This window comes from Heteronotia binoei, unplaced genomic scaffold (genome assembly GCF_032191835.1).
Source record: "Heteronotia binoei isolate CCM8104 ecotype False Entrance Well unplaced genomic scaffold, APGP_CSIRO_Hbin_v1 ptg001006l, whole genome shotgun sequence".
NCBI lineage: Eukaryota > Metazoa > Chordata > Lepidosauria > Squamata > Gekkonidae > Heteronotia > Heteronotia binoei.
In genome coordinates this window covers 53,490-67,688 of record NW_026800150.1, presented here as the reverse complement: position 1 = coordinate 67,688, position 14,199 = coordinate 53,490, and the positions used below count along the sequence as shown (strand labels likewise).

Sequence of the window (14,199 nt, the reverse complement as noted above, 5' to 3'; positions counted from 1 at the left end):
GTGTCCACCAGTGGTGGTTTAGATATTGGATGGGAGGGAGGAGGAGATGTTAATATGTTTTAGATTTCTAAGCTGCTTTGGAGACCTTATGGCTGAAAATATACATCAAATAAATAGTGTACATTCTAGAACCAATACAGGGGCATACTGTATTCAGCTCAAGAATCTTAAGGCTCAGATGAAGATACAAAAATACATTCTTGGTGTGGAGTCTCAGATGTCACATGGGAAGTTTGTGGCAGAATTAGAAACTGAAATCAAATTTCGTTGTTCTTTGCCTTGATCACAAAGCCATCATTTGTTTGTTTTGTCTTTCAGTTACCAGTCTTTGAAGATCTACAATAAGGTTGTGAAATAATTGTGGCCTTTTGTCACCAGCTAAGATGTTGGAAGAAGATATGGAAGTGGCCATCAAGGTGGTGGTCGTGGGAAATGGAGCTGTTGGGAAGTCCAGTATGATCCAGAGATATTGCAAAGGGATTTTTACAAAAGACTACAAGAAAACTATTGGAGTTGATTTCCTGGAACGACAAATTCAGTATGTTTTTAACAGGAGCACAATGTCTTGTTTCTTTTTTGATTAATGCTTTTGTAAGTGCTGAATTAATGTTCTCCCAAGGAAAAGTGCTGTGACAGTATTCTCCATAGAGCTAATAAATGAGGCATTTATATGCTAATTGTATTGTGTAGTCTTGGCACATGATTTACCAAGCTGAATAACACATGCAAAAATTATGGCTTTTTTATAAAATAACTTTCAGAAGTATCAAGATAGGAAAAGAAGGGAAATTTTTCAAATGACTAAAAACATGTTCTCTAGTGGATATGAACATTGTGACAAGACCAAACAATGCTTTTAGCATAATTTTTCAGATATTTTAAACAAGCAGTTGTTTTTATAGTGCATGTAACTATTTCAGGTTGTTGAGATACTGTGTGGTGTTGATTTTAGAGTCCGTGATGAAGATGTCCGATTAATGCTGTGGGACACAGCAGGTCAAGAAGAATTTGATGCAATTACCAAAGCTTATTACAGAGGTAAGTAGCATTATTGGCATACATGAAATCCAGCTGTTGCTTATAGGCTCTAATAAATTTACTGTTAGGGTGCTATGTTGGTAAAAAGGTAATTACCTGTGCAAGCATCAGGAATTTCCGACTCTGGGGTGATGTTGCTTTCACAATGTTTCCACAGCAGACTTTTTACAGGGTGGTTTGCCGTTGCCTTCCCCAGTCATCTACACTTCTCCCACAGCAAGCAAGATTATATTAAAGCTTTGTTTGTTTTCATCAACATCAAAGGAAAAAATGCAGGCCGCTTAATTATTTTTCTTCTGAGTTTTTAAAAGACTTTGAAAGTTGTGTGTTATTTCCTTCTGGATAACTGAAGAAGAAGAATTGCAGATTTATACCCCACCCTTCTCTCTGAATCAGAGAGGCCTACAATCTCCTATATCTTCTCCCCCCACAACAGACACCCTGTGAAGTGGATGGGGCAGAGAGGGCTCTCACAGCAGCTGTCCTTTCAAGGACAACCTCTGCCAGAGCTATGGCTAACCCAAGGCCATTCCAGCAGGTGCAAGTGGAGGAGTGGGGAATCAAACCTGGTTCTCCCAGATAAGAGTTCACGCACTTAACCACTACACCAAACTGGCTCTTAAAATATTTAAAATGCATTTATTTTTAAAAATCACTAAGAGTCTAATGCTTTGGACTACTGTATTTCCTTCAAAATTACATGTAGTGTTCTGGAGCTATCTTTTTTGGGTGCTTTTTTTTTTTTTTTTTTAACAAACTGTATCTGTGGGAATTTGAGTACAGTTATGGTCTTCCCCAAAATGCAATCCTTAGGTTCCCCCTCCATTTGGAGGACACCGCTCAAAAAGTATATGTCTGTTGTTCCATAAGGAACTATAATTTTTGTAGCTTGTTAAATGCGTGCATTGGATTGGTTGCTTGGAGAGATTCAGTGCCAAAAGAATATGCTATGAATATACAGTGCAGTTGTTTAATCTCCCCAGGTAACATACCCTGTCTGATTGCAGCAGTAAGGTGCAAGTGTGATATCCTCTGTATGACATCTATTTTGGTAGCCTCCACATGGGGGCAGGAATATTTAAATATCCTTTGGTATTGGTGTAGGCTCCTCCAGCATGCATTCCTTCTTCTGTTATGGACCTGCTGACTACAACAAAATTGGCTAAACAGGCTTTTCTGAGGATGTGATGATACCTTGTTTGGAACAGATTCTGACTTTTCTAGTGACTTTAGAAAGTTGTATGGTGTGGGGGAGGGTTTTGAGCAGGAACAGACAGGAATGCAGTTCCAACTAGCTTGACATCAGGTGTGTGGCCTAATATGCAAATTAGTTCCTGCTGGGCTTTTTCTACAAAAAAAGCCCTGGTTATTGCCCCCCTTTTTTGTTTTGACACGGATTCTTTTCCTTTCACCCAATAAAAGCTCTATGATGTAGAGCAGTGAAGCCGTAAGGATTCTAAAAATCTTTAGCTATCAAGAGATAGTAAAGATCTTTCAGTGAGGGTGGTATTTTAAGACAGGAGCATGCACACTATTAGCATGAATGGCAGTGTATTCCAACATCATGCTAGCAGGGTAGCATACACAGAAAACCTGACCATTCCTTGATCCATCTTTCAGTGCAGAATGCATAATTTCAGTGGAAACTAATGTCTTTCAGTGGCCTTCATTGTGTTTTTGTGCATTTTGCAGTAGCCCATTGTAATTTCTCTTGCTATTTAAAGCATGAAAAAATAATTGCAAATCAACAGAAAATGTAATCTCTAAATTTATGAATGTGCCAATCTGTGACATAACCTTGTAGCTTCTCGTTGGGTTCTAAATGTTGTGCCATTTACTTTGTTCTTTTCGGTTCGGGTTTTGCCTTAAGCATTTGAGAGATGTTGAAAAGTCTGTAAGGTTAATTGCACTGTTACATTGCCCAGCATGTGCTCCTGATATTCATAGCTAAATGAAAATAGGTTGGCATCCCGCTCTTACATGTGACTTTGCAGGTATTTCTTACAACCCCACTATCTAAGAACTTGAGCTAAAGATATAGGTTATTGAGTTTCAGTAAGTATGCAAGACTTATTGCTCACAGTACAGGAACAGCTCTGCAGAAGCCAGGGATAATGGTTACCAGTGTAAACTTACCTTTCATTCACTGTTTGCAGTGCAAGCTGGATAGAATGTCGTGAGTAGCCAGCTCTTTAAAGAACAACACTGGAATTTATTGTTCGGCTTCACTCCTGATAAGGGGTTCATTACATGGTTCTCTGTATAAACAAATTAAGCATTGGTTCCAACAGCCAAGACCCCTTTTGGCTCTGCCACCTTTAAGCCCTGAATTTATGTTTAATGATTGGAACCTACCTTCTAGCCGGTGGATTTCACGTGGCAGGGGAAGATTGCATTGAAAAGGTAAACAATGAGCTCTGCAGCAGATAAATGGTGGAGTGTTTCTCTGGTGCAACATATTGAGTTGTTGTTTCTATGCATTTTGGAAGCCTCTATTTTACATTCTTGTTTTGTATATTTATACAATACAAATATGATAACCAGGACACATCTAAACTTAAGAGTTGTGTGTGTAGAGGAAGCATGTTGCTGCTACAGCACTGTGTACACTGCCTGCCTGTTCCTGTATTTTGTTACACTTCAGGAATAGAGTTTAGGATTGACAGCCTCATTCTTGCAGGGGCAGAATCTTTGTTCCTCTGGTTTGTCAATGAACCTTCAGCTCAGGACAGCGAAGGACTTTTTGAAAGATGAGGTACTGCAACAGCAACTCTGGATCAAAAATGGCCTTTTGACCTACCCGAAGGGCTGTTGTATGGTTTCACTTTTCACCAGAGCCGTTCTGGCACAATAGTACTCTGAACCTAAATCTGAGTAATTTACATGATTTGAACAATGACTGAACAAAAGATAATATTTGGGTTTGGCACATGCAGAGTTACTTCAGTGGAGAAACTATTTGTTCTATCTAATTAGCAGAAAGCCGTACATAGTGGTCCAGGTTAGCCTGATCACAGAAGCTAAGCAAAGTTGGCCATGGCTAGTATTCTGATGGGGGACCTCCAATGTTATGCAGACCAGCTGGGTCAGAATTCCAGAGTCCACAGGCTGAAAAAGGCTGAGGACCCCTGTTTATCTGTTAATCCAGTCTGTCAGCTGTTGTTATTACTGTGTTTAATTTTATTTTGTAGGAGCCCAGGCTTGTGTGCTTGTGTTTTCCACTATTGATAGAGAATCTTTTGAAGCAATCCCTAACTGGAAGGAGAAAGTTGTATCTGAAGTTGGAGAGGTACCTACAGTTCTTGTTCAGAACAAGATTGACCTTCTGGATGATTCTTGTATAAAGAAGTAAGTGTTAACAGCATATTAATATAACTGCTTTTCTAAGCATTAAAGAGTAGGAATGGGCATGGATCTGAAAAATCCAGTTTGGGGTTCAGGGTGGCCCCCAAACTGAGCCAAAAGGGCCCCCATCCAAACTGATCTGATCTGATTAGTTTGGTTCTCTCTTTCTTCTGGCCATGGGAGGGAGGCTCACCCAGGAAGGGTTAAATGGTTGGCAGCCATTTCACTGGTCAGTTTCATTTTACTAACCCCCACCCCCACCCCCACACACAGTTCGAAGCTGGTGAAATAGTTCGAACTGGTGAAATAGCTCGCAGCCATTTAAACCTAACAGTTCTGCCATGGACCCCACACTGCTCAGCTGTTAGGCTTAAATGGCCCCGAACAGACAAACTAGACAAAGTCTGGTAAATGTTTGGGGGAGCCCTTTCCTTGAACATAGGTTTGGGCAGGGCTTTTTTTTTGTAGCAGGAACTCCTTTGCATATTAGGCCATGCCTCCCGGATGTAGCCAATCCTCCAAGAGCTTACAGGACCTACTGTACACTCTTGGAGGATTGGCTACATCAGGGGGTTGTAGCCTAATATGCAAAGGAGTTCCTGCTACACAAAAAAGCCCTGGATTTGGGGGCTCTGAACTGCCCTAAATTCATGCCAGTTTCTGGTTCCTGAGTTGGTTCATTTAAGAGAGCAATCCCTAAACAGGTTTATTCAGAATCCTACTCAGGTCTATTCTGTGGAGCTTACTCCCAGAAAAAGTGTTCTTAGGATTGCACCATTAATGACTTTTAATGGTTTCTTTTGAAGCATATGATTGCCTAACTTTAAAAGAAGCCATGCTCACCCCTACTACTTGGATGTACTCCATATTTTGGATACAGATATTGCTTAAGATACCTTTGTCCAGATTGGTATGCTTGTATTGCATTCAAGTGGAGGCAAAACTACTTGTTATGGAACAAACGTGTTTCTGTGAGATAGATCTGCATTTAACCGTTTATATAATTCATTTTATTTACTTCATTTATATCGCACTTTTCTCCCCAATGGGAACCCAAAGCAGCTTACATCACACTCCTTTCCTCCATTTTAGCCTTAAAACACACCTGTTGGGTAGGTTAGGCTGAGAATGTGTTACTCCATATAAAGATAATGACTGTGTAAGGAGTGTGTAAAAGGACCATGCAGGTTGATCGTGTTGAACTCCTTTCTGCTTAAAGTACACCTCTGAGGTCAGTTTTCACCTAGCTAAATTCCAAAACCTGGCATGAGTCTGGCTGGAGCAAGGAGGCTGGTAGCTGAGCTTCCTCCATCTCTTTGATGCTGTCTTGTTGTGCTCGCCTAATTTAAAAAGGGGAGACACATAACCATGTTCTGTATTTTAGACCCACTGGAATCAATACAGCACAGTTTGGGCTCGAATTCAAACGACATCTTCTACTAGCAGAAGGAATTCCAATTTGACCAATTGGAAATTTTCACTTTTTTAAAAAAACCTCTTCCACTAAGGTGTTTAACAGGCTCCAGAGGCTCCAGCCAGAGGTGGAAGGGTAGACAGTTCTCTGCCCTGAGCGCTTCTCTGCTCATGCTCAATAGGATCCAAACTACTGTTCTAGAGTGCCTCACCAAGGACTGTGGGGGGGAGGGGACTCCGGGGAGAACCTAGCTAACTTATATTTGCAAGAAGTAGGTTTTCCATGTGCCTATTTAGGACTGGATGAAATGGTTCTCAGCCCCCCCCCCTTCATCGTTCCCTTCCTTCTTACTGTTCTGGTAATGAGTAAATCTAATTTTATTTATTTAGCTATTTGTACCCCACTTTCTCCCCAATGAGGTCTTTGTGGCTTACAATGTTTCCCTTCCTCCGTTTTATGCTTACAATAACAACCCTCCAAGTTAGGCTAGGCTGAGAGTGACTGATGCAAGGTCACCGGGTGACCTTCCATGAGAGAGTGTATTTGAACCCGGGGACTCTCAGGTCATAGTTTGACACTCTAACCACACTACACTATACTAACTGTACATTCCAAAGCACAGTTGCTCCTTCCTCAATTCATCCTGAAAGTGGCCTGGTTAACCAGTTCCAGTCTAAAGGCATTCTACCCACTGTACTGAAAAAAAAATACTGATGGGTTTTTTTTTCTGCTCTTTTGAATGAACAGTGAAGAAGCTGAGGCATTGGCGAAAAAACTAAAATTAAGATTCTACCGAACGTCTGTAAAGGAAGACTTAAATGTAACAGAAGGTAAGAATGGTAATTATGCACTGATCCTATCCTGATGTGGTATTCTGACTAATTTTGGATTGCAGGTGGACTGTCAGAGTTACAGCATAGCCTTCTGCCTGAGATTTCAGGAACTATTTAAAATGGATGAGAAACATTAAGTCCAGTGAGTCCCACCCACAGTGTGAGATGGAACTTTCTAGATACTGGTTTACTAACTCTTGAGAATGAGGCCTGAGTAAAATAGCCTCAAACAAATTAATTTCCAGGGGGAAGTGCTCAGTGACCAATCTAAATCTGGTGGCAGGAATCAGCTGATTGTGATGACAAGAGTTTGTGACAAAGCTCCATCTTTCTATCCAGTGTTACATTGGCTTCATAAATGTTCATTATCTTAATAGGCTTGTCAAGGGGGGTTGTTGAAAACATAAGACTCAATCATCCAATCAATTAAAAATAACAAAAGCAGAGAATCTTAAAACCACCTAAGATAACTAATGCACCCTACAAGTAGTCAACATTATCCCAAGGACACAGCAGGACACCAGCTGCAAGTTCCTTTTGGAACTCAGTCTGGTAGCTCTGCAAGAGCCTGATTTAGATCGGGACTGTGGTGCAGGCAGAGGAGGGACTCCTGCCACCTCTCATATGCCATTTTCCTGCCCTGAAACCATTGTAAGAGGGTGTGCAGTCTCCCTTGTGGCAAATAACCTTCCCTGGGACTGTTCTGGCTCAGGAAAATGGGACAAGCGAGGCAGAGACTCCTTCACCCCATAGGCCCTGTCACAAGCAGGGGACCAGGGAGGGCCTCTGCTGGCTGTCATAACTCTGGTATGGGTCTGTCTGGGAGGGGCCCAGAGCACCCACCCGACCACTGTGTCTTCCTTCTCAACAACTACCTTTTAACCGTGACTGAAGAGATGTGAGGGCCCAGGCAGCATAACAATAATAAGTTTATTGTAACATTATTAGTGCAATAGTGAACTATGAAAAAGCAGTGAAGTTGGTACAAAGAAAATAAAAGCCCTGATACAACTAACTAGATGTTCCATCCTTCTGATTTCATACTGACTCACCCCACTTGGATGAGGGAACCCTCCTGCTGCAACCTCTTTCCAGCTCAGTCTTTCCAGAGAGAACACCCCTTCTTCTCTAGCTAGCCTTTTTATTCTTTCTATGCAGCACCCACCCCTCTGTTCTTCATTGGGCAAGCTTTCCTTCCAAACTTCTGCCCACCCAGTCATAGGGATAGAAGGGATCCTAGGAAATGTAGACCTGGTTGCTACTCTAATACAGGCTTCCCTGGACCCTGTAGGCCACACTAGACCTAGGATCATGACAGGCCCAAACCAAATCAGGGTCCCTGTAGCACTTCTGAAATGAGTTTCCATGGGAGCTCATTGTTAGGATCCTACTGCAGGCTCCCATGGTGGTCATGGATTATATGTGGTAGTTTGATAGTTATTTGGTAGGATTAGATCTTACATAGTCAAGGCCAGGATGTTTCTGTTGCTGTAGTTGTGAGTTCCACATGATTCGGGGGTGAGGGATTGCAATCTTTTGCTACTGTCAAAGAACTTTGGATTTATCTTCTTGAAATTACATATAGCTACATGTAATCAACAGGTTTTGTGTACAGTTGTTACTGTACACCATTTTTCCCCTTTCCAGAGGAGGATAGGGAAGAGTCCTCAGCCAATCAAGTGAAGCCTTCCTCTGGCTGTTTGCCTCCTCTTCCCTCCTTCAGCCAGCCAAGGAAAAGGTTTCTTTCTCTCATCTGTGATTCAGTGCGACAGGTGGCTCAGCCAATGGGAGAGTAGGGAGAGCCAGTAACTGCCAGAACTAAGGTTGATTGCCTTTTACTGACAGAATCAACTTTGCTAGCCAGCAACAGCCGCTTGGGAGGGAGAGAGGAGCAGAATCAACCAATGGTATACAAGTACTCTTGATCGATAGTTTGACAGTCCAAAGGTTGATGCACCATAGTCCCACCCAGTCCCGACCTATAAGGTTGCTTGGTTTTGCCAAGATGAAAGGGCTTTTATATTTTATAGATTACTATGGCCTTTGAAAAATCATACACTGGCAATAATATATGATGTGTGTTAAATTGCAGTATTAATCCAGCCCTGCAAGTGATTACTTCTAGAAAGAGACATTGAGGGGTTTTCCTGCTGTTGGCTAATGGGTTGGCGAACCGAGTATAGAATCAGTCCCTTTAGTTTAAAAAAAAAAAGACTTGGCATAGTACTAATAAGTTATATTTTCGGTTTGACAGTTAGTGTTTGAAAGTGAACAAGAATTGTGCTTACCCAGAAAAACGCACAACCAAAGTAAATATTAACTATTGAGTTGTGGGATGGTAGGATTTAAACAATTTGTGCCCAATGAAACGCCTTCTCTCACCCAGGTTTATAATACTTTGCTGCCACTAAGTAATACACCAGACCCAGCAAACCTTGCTTGCTTGCTGTAACACGTTTTTACAATCATGACCCAGAGAGCAGAACTTAATCAAAGATCTGATTTTTCCACAGATTTTTTATTCATGTTCTGATTTTAAAAACCCCTTTTTTCTCACTCTAGCTTCCAACCTCTCACTTTCAGCGCTCCCCCCTCCCCAATCATAACTAGCTACATCTTCCTCTGTCAGATTTTAACCTTTCCTAGTACACACCTCTGACTAGCTGGTTCAGGGCACCACTCTGATTGGTTCCTGCATTGCCCCTGTGTGCACTGCCTGTCACAATTAGTGTTCTGAGGTTTTTCTAAAAAGTGTTCTGTGAATTTCAGTTTTCAGGTATTTGGCTGAGAAGTATCTTCAAAGACTGAAACAACAAACAGCTGAAAATCCAGAAGTAGTACATACGAGTAGTAACAAAATTGGTGCGTATGCAATATTTAGGTATAGCCAGATAGTATTGTCTGTCATAATTTGACAAAGCACTACAGAGGATAATGTGCTGTCACTTGGTAGAATAAGTCCTTGTGGCCGCAATGATTATACTGGTTGCATCGTGTTGGCTAGTCCTTTCAAGATCTTACAGACTCAAGTTATGCAAAGAACAGCAGAGGATGCACAATTCCAACATAATGTCAAGGTTTTGTCCAGATGTAGTACCGCTAGTGATAGTTATGCTACTGAAGAAGAACAAGACTTGTTTAAAGAAAAACCTGGCACCCAATGAAAAGAGCTTTGTAAACGAGCTTTTGTACAGATACGCTAAACTTTTGTACATAGACTTTCTTTAAAGCACTTCATAGTCATTTTGATTCTTCTTCCAAGAGCCTTTTTCTGGCTCTTCCTCTCTCCCTTCACCATTGCTTGTGCATTAAGGTTTGTTGGAGTTTGCTTTTCTGATGGTTGTACTTAGTAGTTAGAGCAAGAGCCTGAATGAGTGCAGACACCCATTTACCTAAGTTTAGGTTCTACACTGAAAATAAACTTGACAGTGGTTACTTTGGCAAGGTTGATTCCTATATAGAAGGTTTTAACATAATAATTGTCTCTTGATTGTTTCAGTGGATCACCACATCTACTAACAATAGACATTACATGAACGGCCAAGCTTTAAAAAAAAAATTATGGACTTTTAAAAGAATAAGCTGTGCATTGATGGAGGCTTTACCTTTTGCTGTTCTCAGTAGACACTTGGCCACATTACTGAATACTCAAGGAGGCTAATAATCAACTACAAATAACTTACAAAATGTTAAATTATCTATGCTTTTGGGCTGTCAGTTGGATCCAGCCAGGCTGGAGAAAAAGGAGATGTTGTCTTTAACCGCTCCCAAAGTCTTTAGAATCTTGGGACCTGTGTGTATGAAATCCTTGTGGGTAGGAGATGATAGTATTAGAGGAGTATTCGATGAGATTTAGTGAAAAGGCTGTTTGAATCCAGTGCTGTATTTCAAAGATGGTAGATTTGCTTAGATGTAATTCTTTTTGTGTGTGTTGCTTTTAATTTAGGTGTTTTCAACACAGCAGGCGGAAGTCACTCTGGCCAGAATTCTAGCATGCTTAATGGTGGTGATGTCATCAACCTTAGGCCTAACAAACAACGGACCAAGAAGAACAGAAGCCCTTTTAGCAACTGTAGCATACCCTAAAGTTCTAAACAGAGAAGACAGTCTGACAAAAGCATTTCAGCTGAAGTCAGCAAGGAATACAGCTGACTGTAGTGGTCCAGTACTTTCACAAGTGTTCCACACATGGGATCCCACACTGGTAGTGGATATTGCTGCTGCAATGAATCGTTGGTACATAGTTAAGACTAGTGGTGGCACAGGAATAGAACCATTGCCCCATGCATTCATTTTATGTTGAATAGGACAACTTTCAGGTTGAAAGGTATGATGTATTAAAGTGCATAACAAGTCTCACTTTTTAAAATTCAACTGAAATTCCTAAATCTCAGTACCGCTCATTCTGTCTTAAGATAAAATAGTTTTTCTTTCTTAACTGACTGGATGATTCATTATGCAGTTGTTTTAAAACAGAAGTTTATAATTTGTTGAACTACTCCAGTGCAGATTCTGGCAGTTTCATTGGTACAATATTTGTATTGTTTATAAATTCTAACTGCAGTGTGCATCTATAGGTACTTGGTGAAAGAGTCAGGCTAAAGATAAGAAGGTACTTGACGCAATTACATTGTCCTGATAACTAAAGTAGCATCCTCAAACAATTCACCACTTTTAAAATTGCTGACACCTTAGTCAGCCTTTCCAAAACAATACTGTGCATGTTTAAAGTTCTCCCAACAGTATGGGCCTTTTTAAATACAGTTTTGCTGTGCCAAATAATGAATTTTTATGCTGCTACACTTAAAAATATTTTTGTCAAATTCATTTGATACACTTTCTAAATTTTAACTAAATAAAAGGAATAGTCAAGTGAAGCACGTCAAGTTTCCTTTTTAAAAAGAAAGATTTATAGCTTATATATTCATATGGTATTAATTTTTGGAAAAGATGATCAAATATTGAAGAGATTTATTACCCAAATATTAAATACTTTTAAAAGCATTTTTCCAGTGCATCTTGTAATAACTGTTGTGAATCTCATGTTCAATAAGGTCCTCTTCCTTTTCTGTCATTTCAGGATGCACCTTGCTCTTAATCACATTGTGCGAATGTAAGGCCACAGGTTTACTTAGGCGTAAGTCTCATGAACTGTGGGCTTACTACTGAGTAAATGTGCGTAAGGCTAGGTTCTAAGTCTAATGGAAAATGATATACTACTATACAATGGGTTTAGGATCAGGATGTTAAAATAGTTGTTTAGTGTTACAGGATCAGTGGCAACATGTTAATGTGTTTGCTTTGTTCTTTTTCAAAAGCATTAATTCATGCATGCATTTTCAGTATGAATCCCATATACATGTTTAATAATTCTGCAATATTTGTGTGGCAAAGTTCAGCCAGCATCAAATTTTCTGTTTCCAAAGTATATTGGCATATCACTAGTTTTGGTGCATAGATTATGTTCAACGATGGTTCACATGATGTGGCACTGTAGCTTCCTCAGCCTGAGTTGTATTGATGTGTTGGATAAAATCGTCTATTGCTATGAGTATTACTTTAAGGTACCGCATCAGTTGCTTTTACAGAATGTACTCATCGCCATTGAAATACTGTATTTGTGTTAGAAAGTATGTCTTCATCTGGCATTTACATTGGAGAGGGCTTTTAGTATTCCATGAGTTTTTATACAATAAATATAACTTGTATACATTTCAGAGAAGTCTTAGCCCAACTATCTCTTAACATGAGCACAAGAAACAGCCACCCAGATCCTACACAAGAAAGTTTTTTCATTGATGACACAAGATAGACATTAGTCATTAACCCTCCTTGCTTTCACTTTAAAACATTGGATTGATACCTTTTGTTTTTAACAATCACATTTAATCATCACCTGTATTTTTTATGTGGGTCCAAATTAGACTTATGGCACAATGGCAGGGGTATGTAAGCAAAGTAAGAATTATTCCTTGCCCATGTAGCCATCTTGTTCAATGCCTAGGACTCTGTACACTTGAAAAAATATGGGGACTTTCAGATGAAACCAGTAGCCTTACTTATTTTATACTGCCTGAAGAGAAGGAATGTGATGCCATTTTTTTTTTGCTTTGTTTACTTTTGTATACAGTAGTGCAAGTTTAAAGTGTGTCCATAACATGCAATTGCCATCTATAAAACCAATATGTGAGTGGAGGGCACATGCTTTACAGTGATCTGGATATTGTCGGTGCCTGGGTTGGGGGGGGGGGTCATTTTTGGAACTCATGTAACACAATTGCTGCAGTTCTTCTGTGTCTACCCCCAAAATTATGTCCTGTGGACTCCTAGGAACATCATGAGCGTTGAGGGGGAATGGCCTGCAGTGGGAGGGATTAATTGATAAATTGCCCTCCCCCTCTTCCACAAATGAAAATGCCTTCAGTGAACAAAGTAGAAAATAGAGGTACAGAATTAGCAGGGCTTGGATCCTATGTGAGCCAACTTGGGTTCCATAGTGAAGGGGAGGGTAATAAATGCAGTAACAAATTTGTGTTGCTGTGCTTTTAAGACCTTCGTCCATACTACTGTTTTCAGAGTTGAAGACTTTGAGCATTTCTACTTATCTAAGGAAAGTAACAATTATCCCCACCTATCTTGAACATGCATAGGTATAGCATTGTGATCTGGTCATTTTTAAAAATTTATATTCAACAAGAAGTCTGTATTTTTCCTTCAAGCAAAGTGGTGCAGCAGCAAGTAGCACAAAATAGTGCCAAGCTTGCTAGTACTGAATGTTAGTCAATGTTCATAGTGTTGAACTGGGAGTACTACTGCTCTAAGTCAGAGGTTCTCAACGGCACACTGCTGCAAATGTGGATTTCCCTTTCGAAACAATGATTACTGCTGCCAGCTTTGAGCTGGAGAGGGCTAAGGGTGGGTTTTATGGTGTGCATGTAATCCCAGGCTGATAAAGAACAACATGCTTACACCACAAGGGTGCTGGCTGTAGGCCTTCCAGTCTTTATTTCACTTGTGCAGGATAGTCCTTGATCCATGTATCTGTTTCTCCGCAAGCATTGCTGTTAGTAAACTATGAAATTTAATATCAACTGTGGTTGCAGTGTATAGGAAAATGTAGGTAGTGATCATTTATAACTCAGATGTAATGCAGCATATCTGGGTTGATCACTCAGACTATCAGAAACACCTATTGCAATGCAGTGTGCCTGATTCTGATTGATTGTTCAAAGTCATGGTACTGTAGGGTTACCAAATCCAATTTAAGAAATATCTGGGGACTTTGGGGGTGGAGCCAGGAGACGTTGGGGTGGAGCCAAGATCAAGGCTGTGGCAAGCATAATTGAACTCCAAAGCGAGTTCTGGCCATCACATTTAAAGGGACGGCACACCTTTTCAATCCCTTCCCTCCATAGGAAATAATGAAGGATAGGGGCACCTTCTTTTGGGGCTCATAGAATTGGACCCCCTAGTCCAATCTTTTTGAAACTTGGGGTATTTTGGGGAGAGGCACTAGATGCTGTACTGAAAATTTGGTGCCTCTACCCCAAAAGACAGCCCCTTCAGAGC

The 14,199-nt window shown here is 40.5% G+C and overlaps 1 protein-coding gene across 1 annotated transcript; it reads left to right on the top strand.

Moving 5' to 3' along the window:
• The first annotated feature begins 318 nt into the window (after positions 1–318).
• On the top strand, positions 319–12,347 carry LOC132590898 (ras-related protein Rab-23). Its single transcript, XM_060263822.1, has 6 exons — positions 319–538; positions 953–1,038; positions 4,230–4,386; positions 6,545–6,627; positions 9,400–9,492; positions 10,577–12,347. Exons 1-6 carry the CDS (start codon positions 384–386, stop codon positions 10,714–10,716), a joined length of 714 nt encoding a protein of 237 aa, XP_060119805.1. The 5' UTR covers positions 319–383; the 3' UTR covers positions 10,717–12,347.
• The last annotated feature ends 1,852 nt before the right edge of the window (positions 12,348–14,199 follow it).